The 20,617-nt window shown below is 37.5% G+C and overlaps 1 protein-coding gene and 1 pseudogene across 1 annotated transcript; both read right to left on the reverse strand.

Moving 5' to 3' along the window:
• Positions 1-670: 670 nt before the first annotated feature.
• On the reverse strand, positions 671-2,378 carry LOC138152208 (ADP-ribosylation factor 4-like; annotated as a pseudogene).
• A 695-nt stretch (positions 2,379-3,073) lies between these two features.
• On the reverse strand, positions 3,074-19,232 carry IDO1 (indoleamine 2,3-dioxygenase 1). Its single transcript, XM_069075851.1, has 10 exons — positions 19,112-19,232; positions 14,768-14,863; positions 14,555-14,668; positions 12,813-12,931; positions 10,382-10,396; positions 9,522-9,621; positions 7,178-7,295; positions 5,437-5,488; positions 4,822-4,970; positions 3,074-3,900 (listed from the first exon to the last, which is right to left on the reverse strand). The coding sequence occupies exons 1-10, from the start codon at positions 19,193-19,195 to the stop codon at positions 3,548-3,550; spliced, it is 1,200 nt and encodes a 399-aa protein (XP_068931952.1). The 5' UTR covers positions 19,196-19,232; the 3' UTR covers positions 3,074-3,547.
• Positions 19,233-20,617: the final 1,385 nt, after the last annotated feature.

The raw sequence follows: 20,617 nt of genomic DNA on the forward strand, positions 1-20,617 counted from the left end.
TCACTTAGCAATTTCATCAGCTCCTAAAAGCTCAATTCTCTTGTTTATTCAGATGATTTCTAGATCTATATTTTCAGCTCTAATCACTTTGATGATCTCATGTCCCACACTACCAATTTCCCAGTGGACATTTCTTTTTTTCAATGTTATGGTTTTGTTAAGAATAATTTCAAGTGGGTTATGAAGAAACTAATTTGTTACTGAGTTTGTTGAATTTTCCAAAATCTCATAATGGAGATATGTTAACCAATAAACAATAAAACATCAACTGAACTATGATACACTGGGAAAAGTCAGGCTGATACCAAAAGCAACATGCAACATAAAAAAAGATGCAATATAAAGGAAATTGAAGTATAATTGCTATAATAGCAACATTAAACTTGGTAAACAGTAATTGGCAACAAAATAAGTTTAAATGCTGTAAAATCCTGCCCAAACCAGTTTCAAGATACTATTTAATAACCAAGTTGCAAACTAATTTTGTTGTAACACTCCTAGAACCAATTGTATCAAACATGTCCTTGGTTAGTCATCCAGTTGAATTTAACTTTTTTTTTGGAGGGCAATTGGGGTTAAGTGACTTGCCCAAGGTCACATGGCTAGTTTTTGTGTTAAGTGTCTGAGGCCTGATTTGAACTCAGGTCCTCCTGACTCCAAGGCCGGTGCTCTATTCACTGTGCCACCTAGCCACCCCTGGATTTGACATTTTGGAGAACTCATTTGACAGTCAGCCAAGACCCTCATGCAGACTGGTGCTTTGTGTAGCACAGGTAGCTTGAACACACCAAAGAAGGGACTGCAGGTCTAGTTTTTCTGTCATTTCATTGATCACCTTGGCATTTGGCAGATGCTGCTTGTCTGAGAAGGGCAGCAGCACAGCATCCCGCAATTCATCTTCCTGAAGCATTTACCAAACTCTTCCACTCCCTGAATTCTCTCACGATCTTTGCTATCTACCACACAAATAAGACCCTGTGTACTTTGGCAGTAATGACTTCAAAGAGGTCTAATTTTATCTTGACCACTATCATCCCAGACTGTGAAACAATTGTTTTGACATTTTACTATTTCCATATTAAAACTGAGAGCTTGGGGCAGCTAGGTGGTGCAGTGAGTAAATTGTGGGCCGGCCCTGGAGTCAGGAGGACCAGAGTTTTGTTCCAGCCTCAAACACTTAACACCCACACAAAAAAATCTAGCTGTGTAACCTTGGGCGAGTTAACCCCAATTGCCCTCCAAAAGGCAAAAAAACAAAAACAAAAACAAAAACTGAGGGCTGAAATGGTGGTGACTATCTCCCCTAACTTCAGCTTGTACAAAACAGTCCTCTTGCCAGCAGCATGCCAAGCAACCATCAGGATACGCATCTGCTTCTTGCCAAGATGGGAGAAGAGCAAGGAGATGGTGAGGCCGGGGCGGGGACGGGGGTGGATGGGGGCGGACGGGGCGGCAAGTCCTGCGGCCTCCGTGGTTCTGCTCTTGGCTTGCCTGCGGAGGGACGGCTGGGATACTGGCTTGGGTTGGCCCGGCTTCAGACAGCAGAAGAGGCACCAGCAGCAGCTCTGTGGGCATTTATTATAGGAATGGGGCACTTGCGTCGAAGGCGCATTTCAAATACTCCATGGGCATCTCAAACTCGGTATGTCCAAAGGAGAACTTGTTATCTTTCCCCTAAAATCTTCCCCTCTTCCAAACTTTCCTGTTACTGCCAAGGGGACTACTATTCTTTTTTTTTTTTTTTTCAATTCTAGGCTCAAAATATCATTGTCAAGGTCAACTCCACTCTCACTCATATCATATATCCAGTTCGCTGCCAAATCTTGTCATTTCTATCTTCACATCTCTAGTATACATCCCCTTCTGTAAAATCACACAGCCATCATAACTCTTTTATGGGTCCTCATCAACTCTAGCCCAGACAGTTGCAATAACCTTCTAATTTGTCTCTCTATCTCTTGTCTTCCCATGCCAGTCCATCTTCCACTCACCTGCCAAAATGTTTTTCCTAAAGCTCAGATCTGACCATATCAATTTTTCACACACACACACCTCCCACTCGATAAGTTGCAGTGGCTCTCTATTACTTCTAGGACATAATATAAAGTCTTTAATTTTCATTTAAAGCTCTTCACAACCTGTCTGCTTCCTATCTGTCCAATCTTCTTACATTCTATTCCACTACATGCACTCTTTTACACGACCATACTGATCTACTTTCTATTCTGTACTCACCACCCTCCATCTCCCATCTTTGTATCTTTACACTGACTTTTCCTTGTGCCTGGAAGGCTCTCCCTCCAAACCTCTGACCTCTGACTCAGACTTCCTTTGAGACTCAGTTCAAGTGTCACTTCTTCCAGGAATCCTTTCTTCATCTGCTAATGCCATCCCTTCTAAGGTTATCTTCCATCTACTGTGCACTTGTCTTACATGCTCTGATTTATATATGTTATCTTCCCCAAAAGAATGTGTTTCTGGATGGCAAAGACTGTTTTTATGGCATTTTTTTCTATAGGTTTTAGCACTAGCACTGTGCCTTGTACATAGTAAATGGATGCTTGTTGACTGATCTATTTAAGAACCTGGACAGAGTTTCCCTATATTTTTTCTCTACTACCCTCAATTTAATCATTCTATCTCTTTCCTTCATTGACTAGAATCTCCTAGCCACACCACATTACCTAGAAACCTATTGCCCTACTCCGTTGCTCACCCCTTCAAACCAGATTATTCCCAAATAAGTAATAACAACTCCTATTAAACAAGAGAGGAAGAGAAGAGAGATAGGAATAGTCTTTCAGCTGCTTTAAATGGGGCTTGCACAAATCTGACTCAATCACTGTAACCATCATAGGAAGTTTACCTCCCTAGTCTCCAGAGTAAAATCAAATGAACTCATGAATTTCCTGCAGATTAGGTATTTAAGGCAGTGTATGTACACTTGGTGGGATTGGTAGAGAAGGCCATTCCCTATGGCTACACTGGTAGCTACTAACTTATATACACAGGGTAAGGTAAAGTCAGTCCTTATTGAGAGAGTGAACCCCAAAGGACTCTTTCCACTATTAAAATAACTTTTATTCATTTTAGACAATTACATTATGATGCAGTCACACTAAAAACATAGCATTGACATCATTCAAAACAAAGAATTTTTTTCTTGTTTAACATCCTTGTGATCATTTCAGGAAGATATCTTATAAGGATTACTTGGAATTTACAGAGGAAGACTTCCCCAGGAAATATAATGTGAGCTCCCAGAGAGCAAGGACAGTTGTTGGTTTTTTTTATTTTTACACCCCAAATTTATCATCTTATACATAGTAAAGTGCATAATTGGTGCTTACTCATTCATCAACTGATAATAGCTTAATAGAAAACTATCAAATGTACATTTAAGTAAAATGTAATGTTATTAAAAGCACTAATTTTATTAAGAGATGTTACTGAGAGATTGTTTGATTGCTGTGCATCAATATGCTTAGCCTAGTATCTGACACATAATACGAGTTTAATAACTGAGCAATAATGATGTTGTGTTCCATCAGTTCTCTTCCAATAGAGCTTTATAGGTTGTGTCCCTTACAGTCTTAAGGAAAGTCATTAAGTTCGTGCCACCTGTCCCTTTCTCTTCATTATCTGATGATTTCTTCCCATTTTCATTGTTCTGTTTATTTGATGGACTTATGATATACTTGGTCACCACTTGAATGTGATAGTTCCTGAGTTCAACTAAAGCCTTTATACATTCGTTATAGGCCTTCTTCAGATTAGTATCATCACTGGAGATGATGAAATCTCTAACAGATGGGCTAGAGGTAACTGCATCAAGAAAGTCCTTGTGAGATGATGGCATGTAGTTCCTCATTTCCTCGAGGAATTTAGCACTGGTTTTCTCTGAAAGAAGAAGAAAAAATAGGGCATCAAGGAGACAGTGAAGAGAAGGATGGGAATGAGGATGGGGGATGGGGAATGAAAGAGACATCACCAATATGTATCAGTAGGATAAGGAATATGGTCATGCCAATGGTAGTGGGACAGCTGGGTGCCAGATTACATATTACAATTATGCATAATTATAATAAGCTCGATGTTAATCTACACTTAAAAGTTTACAAAATATTTTCCTCATAACAAAGCTGTACATTAGATAGGATAATGATTACTATCCCACTCTGTAGATGAGAAAACTAAGGCTCAGAGAAATGAAGCATAGACTTCAAGGCAGAAACCATTTCTTTGACATCTACTGACAACTATGATGCCTTAAGCATATAGATTTACCACTTTGAGACTCATTTGCCTCATCTATAAAATGGGCATACTTACTCTCATACTGCCTACTTCACAGAATTGTCAAACAAAATATTTCTTGTGAACCTTAAAGCATAAGTAGAATTGGATTTATTGATGTATTTTATTATTATTATAAATATTAATGAGAATTATTAGTACAACTATTATAGTGAATAGTTCTCTGTGTGTTATGCCCTGAAAAAAACAGATGCTGATAAGAGTCTCCCATCCTGCTCTGGGGTTGCCTCTTCTCCATAGATCACTGTAACCAAATACCTTCCACATGGGTCTCTGCATCTCAGCTTCCTTCAACCTCTCACCCATACTCCTGCTTTCTGACTATATATAACAGAAACACATTTCTTTGTGAAGCTGATTTACAAGTCATCTTAAATCCCATTACTATGAAGCACTTTCCTTAAAACAGCCCAGGGAAATAGACAGTACTTCAAGTATCCTTGTCTGTTTCTGCTGCACCATATTGCCAGGTTCATTTCAATCCCAGCCAGAACCACAGCTTACCCTCTGCAGTGCCATGTTGGATCCCCAGCAGGGCATCAAAACACTGCATGATGCTGCTTTGGGCAGCACTTCCCCCACAGAACATCTTTGGTGTGTCCCACACCCCTTCATACAGCAGGCCATTTGGCAACAGTGGGTTGTTCTTCCAGCTAAACCAAAAGAGACAAGGATATATTTATGTTTGTCAAATAAAGGCTTTTGCCTCCATTAATTTTCCAAAATCAAAATTTTTATAGGTATGGAACTAAATGATAGGGAGAATAAATAATTCTATTAGCTTCTTGTTTGATTTTTGATCATGGACACTCCCTACTTCCAACCAAATCAATTCCTTAGGTAAAGAGTGGTATTGGTATCATAGACCTAAGCAAATTTGGTAGCTACCATAATAAAAAGTCATACATTAGCATTTTAAGTGTTTAAATACATTATTGATCTAGACCAATAATATGCAAATAGCTCCATGCTACCTTTAACATACTGAGCAACAATCTAAGGTTGTTGGGAGCTCATGGGGGTGAGTTATCAATGGTCTATTGGAACTATATTCTTGGCTTTCTGTAGATAAAAGGTTCCTTTGTTCAGAGGAAACGGTGAAAGTAGGGGATCACATACCCAGACAAGTAGATACGAAGAACACCAAAAAAAGCATCAGGATTCACATGTTCTGTTGAAAGATTGAGCCAAAAAGAAAGGTGATGAACTGTCTTATTTACTTGTAAATTTTTTTAATAGAGCAGTCTATGTGCTATCTTCACCATACTTTGTAAGAACTTCAGAAGGAATTCTCTGCTTGCTATGAGAATAAGCTCCCTGGCTAAAGGACTCCTAGTCTAACTCACACAAGAGATCTTCCACCCATCAGGCTCTGATCTTTGTGTCATCCTCCAGGCTCTTCTCTCCCCAATCAGCAATAGCCCTCCACCCTTAGAAGAGTTTGCCTCAAATTTTCCATTTTTAAAACTAGTAACATCTCGTTGGGGATCACATGGTCTTCTCTCAACTCTCTATTCTTACCCATGGCAAAGAAAACAAAGAAGACTTATGGATTCCCAACTAAAGTCCCCATTGCATCACCACATTTGGCTTACTGGTAGCTTTTTCTTTGTTTTCTTTGAAATCTAAGACCATAAACTCCAATTAATTATCTCCTCTTTATAAATTCCCTCCTTCGGTGACATCATCTCTACCCATGACTTCTAGCCTCAGAAACTACCTGCTAGATGGCTCTATCTGGTTGTCCTATAAGAAGGTCAAACCTAATGTGTCTGAAACTAAACTCTTTAATTCACCTCAATTCTACCCTCCCCAACCAAAAGAAAAAGAGATAAAGAGGAGGAAGGGAGGGAGGGAAAGAGAGAGGGAGGAAGAAAAGAAAGGGAATAGAAGAAATTCTGCATTCTTTTCCTAACTTCTCTATACTCTATTGAAAGCATCACCAGTCACTCAGGCTTCGGTCCCAGTCCTCTTTTATTCCTTTCTCCCTCAGACCTGGAATCCAAACTGGTGCCATGTTTAGTCAATTGTATTTCTGAAATCTCTCTCTAACTGCTTCCCTACACACACACACACACACACACACACACACTTGCACATAAACACATAGTTCTTTTTCCATTTCCACAATTCAAATTCAGTCCTTTATCATCTCTTCCCTAGACTAATTGGAATATTCCATCTTATAATCAGTCTTCCTGCCTCTAGCCTCTCTGTTCCTAGTCATCCTTTACACCATTGCCCAAACAATCTTTTCATTGCACTATCCTTCTATGCAGAACCACCTATTACCCTTCATTGTCTACCAAACAAAATAAGAACTCACTGTTGCAGTTTTCATTGCTATAGAAAGGAGCTCCCCAATCTGTTCTCAAACTATATATCTTGAACAGGATCTTGTACAACTTCTGTTCACTTACTTTAAGTGTTCTCATCTATCAACATGTCTATCCCAGGAACTTAGCATATGGCCTTGAATACAATGGATGTTTATCCCTTTTTTGAAAATTAAATCAAACTGATCCGTAATTTCTGCATAGAAATTAAAGTTATTTTTGATATATAGTTTTACCTGGGGTTAGCAATTACACTTATTGCTTAGTATTTGAAACCACTGACCATGAGACCTCCAAGAGCCTTTGGACATAATCTGGGATAATGACCTCTTTTGGCAGATGAAGAAACTGAATTGCTCAAGATTATCTGGTGAGTTGATGCTACCTAGGCAGCTCCTAAAATTTAGGCTTCTTACTTAGTCTAACTCATCTAAGACAATCTTCAACCATCTATTGATAGTGATTCTTGTCATCAGAAGTTTTAAAGTTACCATTTATGTTAATACACTGAATATATTACATACTGTGAACAAGTTTGAACATTTCATTTGCAGCATTAACAGAAGAAGCCACAGTACAGAGACTTTCTTTCAGGGAATCCACGTTCTTATTTTTGATTGCTTCAAATATATCTGGAATTACCTTAAAGAAAAACAAAGCAAACACAATCAGAGTCTCCTAAAACTGCAAAAAATTGTGGTCCTCAATTTCAAAAGTATATGTTATATTCTAATTTTTCTTCCTGGGAAAAATACAAAATGGGTCACATAATCTGACCACCTTCCATTTTGTTCATGCAATCCTTCTATTTGTAAATTCATCTGTTATTAGTCTGTATTTTTATTCATTTGCAATCTAGATCATTTTATTGTTCAGAACTGGCCTCATGGTTTCTTTTTATTTTGTTGTCCCCCAGCTGTCTTTATTAACGTTCAAGACTTCATACACCAATCTGCCCAATGGAAAGAGAAAACTTGGGAACCAGACTAAGAGCACAGTAGAACTGCCAAATAGCAATTTAAGAATACATGGGTGAAAAAAACGCTCTAAATTACTACTGATTAGAGAAATTTATTACCTCAAATCTATCAGATTGGCTAATGTGACAGAAAAGGAAAGTGATAAATACTGAAGAGGATGTAGAAAAATAAGGTCACTAATTCAGTGTTGGTGGAGTTGTGATCTGCTATAACCATTCTGGAGAACAACTTAGAACTACGTCCAATGGCCTATAAAACTGTATATGCCCTTTAACCTAGAAATACCACAACAGGGTCTGTATCCCAAAGAGATAAAGGGAAAAGATCTTTATGTGCCAGAATATTTATAGCAACTCTTTCTGTGGTGGCAAAGAATTGGAAATCAAGAGGATGCCCATCAATTGGGGAATAGCCGAACAGGTTGTGATCTATGATTGTGATGGAATATTTTATGCTATAACAAATGATGAGCAGAATAGTTTCAGAAAAAACCTAGGAAGACTTATATGAAGTGATGCAAAGTGAAGAACCAGAACATTGTATACATTAACAATATTGTGAGGATGATTAGTTTTGAAAGACTTAGCTACTCTGATCAAGACAATGATAGGAGACAATTGCAAAGGGCCCATAATGAAAAATGCTATCAACATCCAGAGAGAAGTGATGAATTCTGAGTGCAGATTAAAGCACATTTTTTCATTTTCATTGTTCTTGCTTTTTTGCAATGTTACCAATATAGAAATATCTTTTGTGAGACTTTACATATATAAATGACATCATATTTCTTGCCTTCTCATGGAGGGGGAGAAGAATTTTGAACTCAAAATTTTAAAAGATGAATGTTAAAAATAAATAAATAAGATTTTTAAAAGGAGGAGTGGGAGTAAAATCCCATTCAATATAATAACAAAATGTATAAAATATATTGGAGTGCAGTTACAATAATACACACAGGAATAGTATGAATACAGTTACAAAACACTTTGCAGAAATACAATGGACAAATAATTTGAGACTTTAAAAAAATAATACATAGACTTGTCACATCATGGTACTGGTCATCACGTGTTATATCTTACTCATCAAAGCACATCAGTGATATTCCTCAAATACTGTTCAATAAATATAGACTCCGCAATTTGGTGTCATTCAAGGATTCAGTAAACTCAGGCTATCTTGAGTTAAAAAGACCAAAGAAACTACACCAATAAATTCCAAATTTAGTGAGAATAAAGGACGGTCAGGTTAAACATTGCACTGGTATCCACAATATATTAAAACACAAAGAGGAAGTACTCCCACACACTGGGGAGGCCCTCTATGGGGAATTTCTGGGAGTACAGGAGTACCAATCACAAAGGAGGAAAGGGCATCTGAAAGTTGTAGCACATATTAATAGAGGCACCACCCACTCACAGATGGAGCATCCATATTAATGAGACCACCAGTCCCTGGAATCAGCAAATTCAAGGTAATGTTTAAAGATATTTGATGTTTAGAAAAGAATGTGATTTCACCAATGTGAATACTCCTCATGCTGATGCAGATCTTAGCCTCTCCAGTCTTCATGAGTAGTAGTAGCTGAAAAATCATCCTGGTCAAACAACCATGTGGTGATTAGTCACTTTGTCCTTAATTCATTTGGGTCCCAAGTAACAGATCACAGTGACAGATTACGACACATTAGTGAACCTTTACTTGAAACCTCTCCAGCTTAGAATGGCCTGCCAGTGTTTGCCCTCCATTGACATAAGTAACAACCCAAGTTCTCCATGTGACGCTGAAGTAGGACTTCAGAAAATATGGCTACAGGTATTCAATTTGTCACATGACTCTATTATCTATGTGATTTAAGATACAAATATTGTCATATTGACAAACATACCCTGATTGCAGAAGCAGCTTCTTTTTCAACCAGTAAAGAAACTAGAAAGAATCCTTTGCTGCAATCCCCACCAGGAAATGCAAATATAGTATCCATGTTTCTAAGAACAAGATGAAATCCCAAAGTTAATATAATAATGTATAATATCATAGAGGAAGAACTAGAAAGGACAGAAGAAGTCATCTGTTCCAACCCTATCATTTTACAGATAAAGAAACTGGGCTTGTCTATGGTCTCAAAGTTGGTAAAGTGTTAAAGGCAAGATCTGAACTTTTGTTTTATCTATCCAAGCCCGCCACTCTATTTAGTATGGTTGTCTTAAGTAGGTGATACTATCTATATCTAGAAGAGAACATTTACAGTCTAATTCTATGACCAAACATATAAATATATATATATATATATATATAATTGTAATAACATCTACCTAGAGATGTAAACCTTGTTAAAAAGGAAGCATTCTTTATAGACTTAACACACAAAAAAAATATAACTTGGCTCATCCAGTCAAAAAAAACTATTTATTATCCTACTATATGCTCAGTCTAAACAAGTCATGGGAGTTGACTTGTTCTTGCTAAGTGTAGTCCTTTTAAAAAGTTACTAGGGGTGGCTAGGTGGTGCAGTGAATAGAGCACCAGCCCTGGAGTCAGGAGGACCTGAGTTCAAATCTGGCCTCAGAAATTTAACATTTACTAGCTATGTGACCTTGGGCAAGTCACTTAACCAGAATTGCCCTACCTTCCCCCCTCCAAAAAAAGCAAAAAATAAAGTTACTGTGTATGTGTATTGTGTGCATGTGTGATTCTACCCTGTCTACTCCCATTCAAAATAATCCCTTGAAAAAAAATTATACTCACTCATAAGTCATAGGCCTTATATAAGGAAGCATCCAAGGAATAAAAGATAACAAAAAGAGAGAAAAAAAAAACAATTGTTATATCCAAATGCTTTAGAATTTTGACTAATATTATTACTATTCCCACAGTATACTTTGGCCTTTTTGTGTTCTGCACTCATGACTATGCCAAGGTCAAGGAAACACCACTTCCTTCTTGTTCTCTTGTTTAATTTTATGTTGATGGCCCTAGCTTGACACCTTGGTCAGAAATATTCCCAGACAAGAAAGAAGAGGGCTAATCTTCTCGCTTTGGATTTCCATTGATCACTCTGCTCATAATGAATGTTTTTGAAGATTGAGGACACATACCATCCCCACTACCTGGAATGTATTCCCACTTCAACATAACAGAAGCCTACTAAATTTCGACATTTACCCTCCACTCCTAACCAAGACATACTACTGTCTATGTGAAGTTAAGCTATACTTCTTTCTCCTTGTTCTTTTTAATTTTCTTCTCACACAAAAGCCCCATTTTAGATACCACCTCTCCTATGAAGCCTTCCTTGATCCTCATAACTATAAGTAATACAACTCTCAAATCTAATTTACTTCAATTCAGCACTTATTTAGTTCCTGGGATGTGTAACACCATGGATTTAGCAATATACAGGAGGCAATAGGGTATAGACCTCCTCCTTCCAGGAGCTTACAACCTAATAGAAGAAATAAAATACAAAAAAAAGAAGCATGATGCATCATAAAATATGATGCATGGTAGAATGTGGGAAGGGCAAAAGAGATCTCTTCTAGACACTTAACTATGTCCTTATGTGTATTACAGTTGCTTATGTTCATGTCTTTTTTTAACCTCACCTAGATTGTAATTTCCTTGAGGACAGGAACTGTTGTTTTTCTTTTAATTTTTATGTTCCCATCCCCAAAACATAAGGTCTTGTGCATAGGGATTATTCCTGCACCCCAAGGAAACAGGGTCAGGATTTCAGCTGGGAGGGAGCAAAGGCCATTTAAGAGAAGGAGATAGAGATTGTATAGCAGCTAATCCTATGTTAGGGTCATATATAAATTGAATGATCCTAAGCAGGAGACATTCTGAATGTGTTTCTTAACTTGGCATGTGTCTTCACACAAGCATGGCTTCTAGAATGGGAAAGATAATGATCCTCTTGTCCTCTGCTATATTCAGAACTAATCTAAAATATGGTGTTCAGTTCTAGGACTCTTATTTTCAGAAAGACAATGATAAAGGAAAACATTCAGAGGAGAGCAACTGAAATAAAATGGGGATTGAAAACCATGTAATAGAATTGATTTGAAGGTAATGGAGATAGTTTAAGCAGAAGAGGAGAAAAATTAGGTGGCAATGGATAGATGAGAACTATATTCTGATATTTGAAGGATTTTCATATGAAAAAGTCTAACTTCTTTCTTTTTTCCTTCTGTTCTTTTTCTCTTTTCCCTCCTTCCTTCTTTTATTCCTTCCTTACTTCATTCTTTCCTTCCTTCTTTTCTTTCTTCCTTCCTTCTTGGCTTAGTCCCAGAGAGCAGAGCTGCGAACATAGGATAGCAGTTACAGGGAGGCAGATTTCAGCTCCCTGTTAGGAAAAACTCAGCACGTACAGCTGTCCAGCATTGGAATGGACTGGCTAACAAGGTAATAAGTCCCCCTTTGTAGAAGTCTCCAAGGATAAGCTTTACAACCTCTTATACAAAATATTGTACAGCTAGGTCCTGATTAGTGTGAACAAGAAATCCCATGAAGTGGCTGCTTTCTTCAAATTCACACTGACTATTCCCTTTGGACTGGAACCAATTATCATCTGTTACATAACTGTAATTTTGAATAGATTGAATTCAAATATACGGGACCATTTCAGGTGCTTCATTGTTCACATTAGAGGAGACCTAATTGTAGTGGAAAAGTCTTTTATCAGGAATAGGTCAGACTAGAATCAGGGGTGGGAAACTTGTGGCCTTGAGGTCCATATGTAGCCCTCTAGGTCCTTGGGTGCAGACTTTTGACTGAGTTCAAGTTTTACGGAACAAATCCTTTTATTAAGGGAATTTCTTCTGTGAAGTTTAGATTCAGCCAAAGGGCTTCACTTGAGGGCCTAGAGGGCCACATGTGGCCTTGAAGCTGCAGGTTCCCCACCCATGGAACAGATCATCTCAAAGGTCCCTTCCAAGTCTGAATTTCTGTGCCAGTATTCCTGGTTCAGTCACTTCTTATAGCCTCAGTCTCCATGTCTGTAAAATAAAGGCTTTATGCTACATCTCTAATGTACTTCCAAATTCTATTAATCCATGAGCCTGTTTGTCAGCCTGCTAAACTTGCATATCAGTTTCATTGGGGGAAGACAGAAAATGTCAATTCCAAAGACTACCTGGCTTCACTGAGTTTTTTGGCCAAGCTAAGGCAACCTACATACCCGGAGGGATCCTTTTTCTTCCAGTTGGCCAAAACACAGTCTGCGTACACCATTATTGGAGGCAAGCCAAGTTGCTTAGAGATTTCACAGAAAGGGACAGCAATCTTTCTGGGCAGCACCTAGTTAAAATATGATTCATTTGCAAACTTTTAAAACAATAGCATCTACTTAAGCTTCATAGTAACCAAAATGAAGTTGTTTCTAGTATACAAAAATGAAAGCATCAGTTTGTGTTACTCAGCACCTGATCGTTATAAAAACCACTATTATATATATATATATATGTATGTATGTGTATAAACATATATATATGCATATGATCATACACATGTATACGTGTATATTATGTTATTTGATCATTGCAGCAGACCTAGAGAAGAGAGATAGGTTGTCAGAAAATATAAATATTATCACACCTAGTTTTACAGAGAAGGGAGCTGTAAGTCAGCTAAGATCACATGTCTAGTTATTGGCAAATCTAAGCTATGAATCTATCTTTTAATTCCAATTTTGATGCTCTCCCCAATACACAAATAGTTGTTTGAAATATTCAACAGCTAGAGCAACATTCTGTCTGTCAGTGAGCTTGCTGTAATGTAAGATCAATGGACTTGGGACCAAAAGGCCTGGGTTCAAGCCCTTACTCTTCCACTTACTAGTTATGTGACCATAGGCACATTTCAACATCTCTAAGCCTCAGTTTACTTATCTTTCAAATAGGATCGTGCTGACAGCATCTACTACCCAGGGTCAGCATGAGTATCAAATGAGATAGGATATATAATATATATGTAAAGGGTCTCTCAAATCTTAAAAAAATTCATAAATGTCTATCATCATTATTACAACTACCCTATCTAGATCATTGTAGAGATGATGCTATTGGTGTCTCTTTGAAAGTTAAAAATGTAAGACTACTCTGAAAAAAATAATTATAATTGCTCAATTAAAATAAATGTTTGCTGTGAATGAAGTTTTTGTTGGTATGTGTGTGTGTGTGTGTGTGTTTTAACATTTCTTTCCATTGACATGAATATGTTTAGGAGGCAGTGTGGTACAGGGGAAAGAAGCTCTGAATTTGAAATTGGGGGTCTGGGTTTGCGTCCTCAACTCCACCCCTTAATTATGTGAATTTGAACAAGTCATTTGACTTCTCTGGGCCTCAGTTTCCTTATCTGTAAAATTAAAGAACTGGACTATATTTAAGGTCTTTGCATTTCAGTCTATGATCCTTTGGTTTATGAGCCTTCCTTGACTTCTTTGACCAATATACATACCCCAACCCTAAGAAAAGAAAATAAAGATTTTTCAATAGATCATAAACCAAAATGAGCTGTGAAAAATAATAGTCTACATTTATAAGCAGCCTATATTCATTATCTCACCTCATCCTCAAAGCAACTTTGTGAAGTAGGTATAAAAAAATGTCTAGTGCCCTTCATTTTACAGATGAAGAAAATCAGGTCGTCAGGTGAAGGGATTCGCCCAAGGTAATACAGCTAGTAAATAGTAGTTAGGTCTTAAAGCTAAGCCTTCTGATTCTAGATCCATCCCTCTTTCCACTGTGCTATGGCCACTCTAAACTTAAATATGGTGTGATAATCCTCATAATTTTCACCATCCTAGGAAAACTAAAGTTATGGCTAATTCTGAAACATGAAGGATTTTTAACATGGATAAAAATGTGGTATTTAAAATTTGAAATGAAAGACTCTAACAGAAAAGAAACAAGATCTCCAAACCTCCATGACATCTCTGTCTTGCCATACATAGCCCATGGTGATAACCGCCAGTGCCAGATGTGCAAGGCGCTGTTCCTTGTGTCCTTCAAGCTGACCAATATTAAGTTCTGGCAGCTTCCAGAAAAAGAAGAAATTAAGGCATATAGTCAAAGGTTACTCTTCTGAGATTGCAAACAACACAACAAGAAGATGAGTGTAGTATAAACTTCAAACCTGTTCAACTTCTTCCCGAAATTGGCCATTTTGAATCAGAAAGGGCAGATTTTTTGCAAGCCTCACCCAGTCCTGATAGCAACCAGGCAGTTCCTCCTTGATAGAAAGAATAAAAATGCAATTTACTCATCTTGTTTCTTTAGCAGTAGGATTTCATCACCTAACAGCCTTCTAGTCAACCTGTCTTCATCTGAGTCTCTTGCCCTTTTCGAATCCATCCTGCCTACCACTATCAGATTCCTCTTCATTCCCAACACACACTCTCCACTCTAGACAGGCTCATCTCTTTACTATCTTCAGCATATCCCCTACTCACTCTCATCTCTGTACCTTTGTTCTTACCCTTCCTTTCACCTGAAACATTCTATGCTCTCTTACCACCTCTGTTTCTCCAGATCTGATCCATCCTTCATCTCAGTTGCAAATTCCTCAATGCAACCCCAGTTGTTTTAGTGACTAGTGACTCACCACATTTCGATTATTTTATTAAGTTTATTTTTTTCAATTAATAAGAATCCATTTTCCAGGGGTGGCTAGGTGGTGCAGTGAATAGAGCACCAGCCCTGGAATCAGGAGGACCTGAGTTCAAATCTGGCCTCAGACATTTAACACAAAAAAACTAGCCATGTGACCTCTGGCAAGTCACTTAACCCCAATTGCCCTACCTTCCCCATCCAAAAAAGCAAAAAAAAAAAAAAAAAAGAATCCATTTTCCTTCCCTCCCTACCCCCATCATTGAGAAAGAACAAATATGCAATATGAAGCAAAATGAATTCTTGCACTGGGCGTATCAAAAAAAAAAAATGTCTTAACCATTACTCTGAGTCCAGGACCTTTCTTTCAGGAAGTGGGTAGTATGACCTTTTGGATTTCTATAGAATTCACATCATATCCTTCAGAGTTGTGGAGACTGGAAGACTGAAATGATGCCTGTCTATGACAGCCATAGGAAATGGGGAAGTTAGGAGGATGAAACAAGTTTGGGGTAGGCAAAATTACTTCCTTAACAAAAATTTTCCATAGCCTTGTCTGAATTAAACATCCTACAGACCCATAATGATAACTCACATTACTGGAAGTAGTTTGAGGTTTATGTGTTTTCTATACAATAATCAGTGAACAGCAGATAGGTAAGTATTATTATATCCATTGATCAAATGACAAAATTGAGGTTCAGAGGAGTTACATGACTTACCTAGGATGGAAAAAAATTATGGCAAGGTAAACTCAAATTCAGATCTCCTGCCTCCAAGACCAAAGGTCTCACCATTTTCTATGCTGAGTCAGTATTACTCTTCTCACCCCACCCACCTACTTTAGCCCCACTAGAACCTTACCTTCCCCATGGAAGACTATACTATTACTGATTCAAAACTTTTCCTTCTTTTTGCATCTGTCTAAACTGCTACTACAGAGTAGGGTCTGAGTTTAAGTGATAATTTGGGCCACTTCTTTTTGGTTGCTGAGGTCTTTTTTGGAAATACCATGGGGTACCTTCAAAATATGGTACAAAAAGGATTTTGTGAGATAATTTTATTCTCCTTTGTTAGATGATTCTGAGATTCCAGTTAGTCTGTGTCACCATCTGATAGGTGATTTCCATACCCACATGGATAGGGAACTTCCATCTCTACTTATAATACTAGCATTGTCAAAATCAGAATGTCAGCATGGGTATACAGAATAGGTCTAAATGATTATGACTGAAATGATGCAATTTTAGGAGAATGTGAGGGTGGAGTTGGGGGGAGTCCTTATTCTACCCATCCTCCCAATTCTCCCTATCTTGTTCTCTGCTGGTTTAAATTATTTTAAGAGAAAATAAAAACCCGTTGTTTATAAGCAAGGAAACTGAGGCTCATAAAAGACACAGGATTGGAAATAAAGCTTAAAATTCTAATGTTATGGGACCTCCAAAAGAGATAACAAATGGACCTGGTATAGGAGAAAGAGCACTGTATATGGAGTAAGGACTTATATTTCCATCTTACCTCCATCACATATAACCTATATAACCTTGGACAAGTTATTTAATCTTTTTGAGTCTGAGTTTCATTATTTGTAAAATGAGGAGGTTGGATTAGATAGTATCTAAGGTGTCTCTCAGCCCTAAAGATATATACAAATATTCCCATGCAAAATTCATCAATTCACATTAAGATATAAATGACTGATATTCTATCCTTTCTAAATAACATATTCTCTCTCCTTATTACAGAACCAGGGGAGAAGAAGAACGGCAGGGAGTGCTAGGCATTTAAGGGGATGGAGATCATACTATAAGAAGGAAAAGGAACATGGAAAAGAAACTGGAAATAAACATAAATTAATATGAGCTCTAACATTAACCCTATAAGTACATTTCCTCCAAAACAAGTGAGCTGGCAAGCTGTAATTCAGTGCCTAATGTAAAGCATCATGTTTCATCAAAGCATGAAAAATCATAAAGCATCATTGAATAAAAATATTCAATTTTAACTGTCCAAATTCAATATTAAGAGAGTGACCTAAGATAATGTCTTTGAGAAGTCTTAACCGAGGCAACTAGACGGTGCAGTGAATAGAGCACTGGCCCTGGACTCAGGAGGACCTGAGTTCAAATCTGGCCTCAGACACTTAACACTTACTAGCTGTGTGACCTTGAGCAAGTCAATTAACCCTAAGTGCCCTGCCTTCCCCCCTCCAAAAGAGAAAAATAAGAAGTCTTAACCATAATACAACATTGAATAAATTACAGCACATATCCCCCTATATGTAACAACAAAATACTGGTTTCAACAGTCATGATTATTCACATTTCTGTAAGATTTTATGATTTACAAAGACATTTTCCAAAAAATAACCCTATGACTGTGTAATATTGCTGGGGATCCCTCCCCAGTGCCTCAAATGCCCAAGTGCCTCATCCTGTTTTAAGATCTCAACCTGATGAATACTGGGCTTCTTTCAATAGGATTCTCCTGAAAATCTTCCAGATCTGGCTTGTCAATCTAGCTATCAAAAGAAGGGTATACACTTAATAGCCATTAATTTGGAAACTCTTAGTAGCTAAGTCTGAGCTCTTAGGAGCTAAATAGCTCCAACTCTATGTCTCATATTTTTGTACTTTATTCCGGAGCTTAACAAATATTAACCCAAGCCATAACTTGCCTGATTTGTATATTCAAAAATGCAAATTGCACCTGTTTAAATATATAGTATATGTATTTTTATTTACTGGGACTGAATTTACCTTCTTTTGATTTACAGGTCATTTTTCCAAAGGTGATTTGTTTTGGGTCATTTTTAAATTACTATAACACCTTCCTTTATAGAACTCAAAGTCCACACCACCATAGCCTGTAAGGCCTTGATATGATAGTGCTGATATCACCAACATCATTACTATCATCTTCATTTCCAAGTGAGAATCCAGACATGTTGGGTTTTCATTCTTTCTTAACAGTAAGGCAACATGGTATAATGAGTGCACACTAGTCTTAAAGTCAGAGCACTTGAATCTGAATCTCTACTATGACATTCACTGCCTATGTGATCCTGGGAAAATCACTTAATCATTTTGAATCTATTTCCTTATCTGTAAAATAGAGGTAAATATACTGCTAAGAGACAAGCACTTTAGAAGCATTAAAGGCATATGTAACTTTGAGTTAGTATTATTACCAAAACCCTAAGCAGTACACATTATCTCATCTCATCCTCCCTGTCAACCAGTGAGAGATAGAATTCAAGTATTATTACTTTCACCATAGTTAAATAAATTGACTTCTCAGAGTTACATAGCTACTCATAATGGCAGGGCTGGGGTTCAAACCCCAGTCTTGTGAGTTCAAATCTAGACCTGTGTCCACTGCAACTCAAGGCTGGCTTTTGAAGTTACTTTCCTATCCAAGTTAAATGGTAAATTAAATGACTTGCTTGCTTAGCTCCAAACCCAATATATCAGGTATTTTGCTTTACATTTGGTTACTTTGTCAACTAGACAGCATGTTATAGCCCTAGATCCCAAATCAGGAGATAGAGTCACATCCTGGCTCCTATCTGCCACCAGGGTCTTTTTAACTTTAGGCAAGTCATTTTATCTTTCTAACCATCAGGTTTTTATCCTCTAAATTCAAATGGTTAGAATAGATCATCTCTAATACCCCTTCCAACTCTAACTCCTATGGACACTGATAATCTTCTTAAAGTAATGTTTCTGTTCTTCTAACATGTTAGGAAAAATTTACAAGAGCAGCATCAAAAAGACATTCTCTATAGTTGGCATTCCTTTTCAATAGAATTAAACCAAATAGAACATAATAAAAAAACATTTTGCTACATATTTGAATGCCATAATCTTACCAATGGGTCTTCCAGAATAAAGCCCAAATCTTTTGAAATGTGAAATTTGGCTGGATGTCCCAATGAGTTCTCCAGGAAAGCCATTTCTTCTTGATCTATGATGCCTCTAGTCTTGCTTGTGATGAACTACTTCTGGGTAGAAGTAGGACTTGGTAGGAACCGATACCCTATTTATGGAAAACCATGACTCCACACACCCTCTCAAACAACATGTACAATAGGAAATTGTTGTCACCACATTTGTGTCAGAAAGAGTTATGACATGGAACAAGCTGGTTTCATTTTCTGTTCTTCATTTCATTGGAAGAGTAAGCAAAGCACAAACATCTTAGCCCTTCCTACCTCTATTTAGAAAGAGAAAGTCATTACTCTAAAAGATGGTATTTCTGATTCTAGTAATTCTACTATTCATCTCCATTATAGAATTCTTTCAGTCAAGTAGATAGGAATATTCACCTGGACTGGTCAGGACACCTTTCCCCTAAATGATGTTAGGGATATATTGACCTGTTGCATTTTTAGACTTGATGTATACTTCTACCATATGTTAGTGACAATCTGAGCTCATGATAGATATTGGGGGCAAGTGAAGTGGCCCTATAACTTATCATAGGATTCTAAACTTGGAACTAGAAATCACCTTAAAGATCATCTAGTTCAATCTCCTCATTTTACAGATGGGTAAACTGAGGCACAAAGGAACTGACCCAAGGTCAGACAGATGATAGGTGAAAGAGTTGAGATTTGAATCTATGTCTTCTGAATCTAGATCTACAGCTCTTTTCACTGGAGCAAGGGGACTGAGGCAATAAGTGACCTGCTCATGATCACAAAGCCAGTCCATACCGGAGGTAGGATTTGAACTCAGGCCCTCCTAACTCTAATACTGGCCTTTTGTCCACTATGTCATATCACTATTCCTCAATGGTTTTGCTAAAAATAAGATTATTATTTATCTTACATGTTGGATTTGAGTTGATACCATTCAAAAACTATCTGTTGTGGTTTCTTCTCAACTTTCAAATGAAAATGGCAAATTGCTCCTGCCCTACAAGAATTTTTACTACCAAAGGACCTTACTCCTATACCAAAAAAAGTTACAAAAGTGACCCCTCTTACTCCATACAACCTACTCCTGCCAATTTTTGGTATCTCCTTCTACTCAGCAACTGATCTCCACCCCTGAGTTAGTGAATGCTACTTTCCAAAAGCAATGGAAGGTAAAATGAGTCACAGTAGAAAATTTACATATTTTGGTCCACAGTGTAGTATGGACTGGGAAACATTATTTTAGGGTAGATTAAGAAATAAAAACAACATTGATGAAATGCCTACTTTGTGCAGAGCACTGGGGGACTGGGTTACATAGCAAAGTTTAGATAAGACAAGACCCCTCCCCTCAAAGGGTTTGTAGACTAGCAGGGGAACTTACAGTATATTAGCTGTATGGATACTTGCTATTATCTATTTTGTCAATTGTCATTCATTTCCATTGGAGAAACACTG

This window comes from Petaurus breviceps, unplaced genomic scaffold, assembly GCF_028583685.1.
Source record: "Petaurus breviceps papuanus isolate PSGF00001 unplaced genomic scaffold, PetGlider_PUasm1.0 90919, whole genome shotgun sequence".
Taxonomy (NCBI): domain Eukaryota; kingdom Metazoa; phylum Chordata; class Mammalia; order Diprotodontia; family Petauridae; genus Petaurus; species Petaurus breviceps.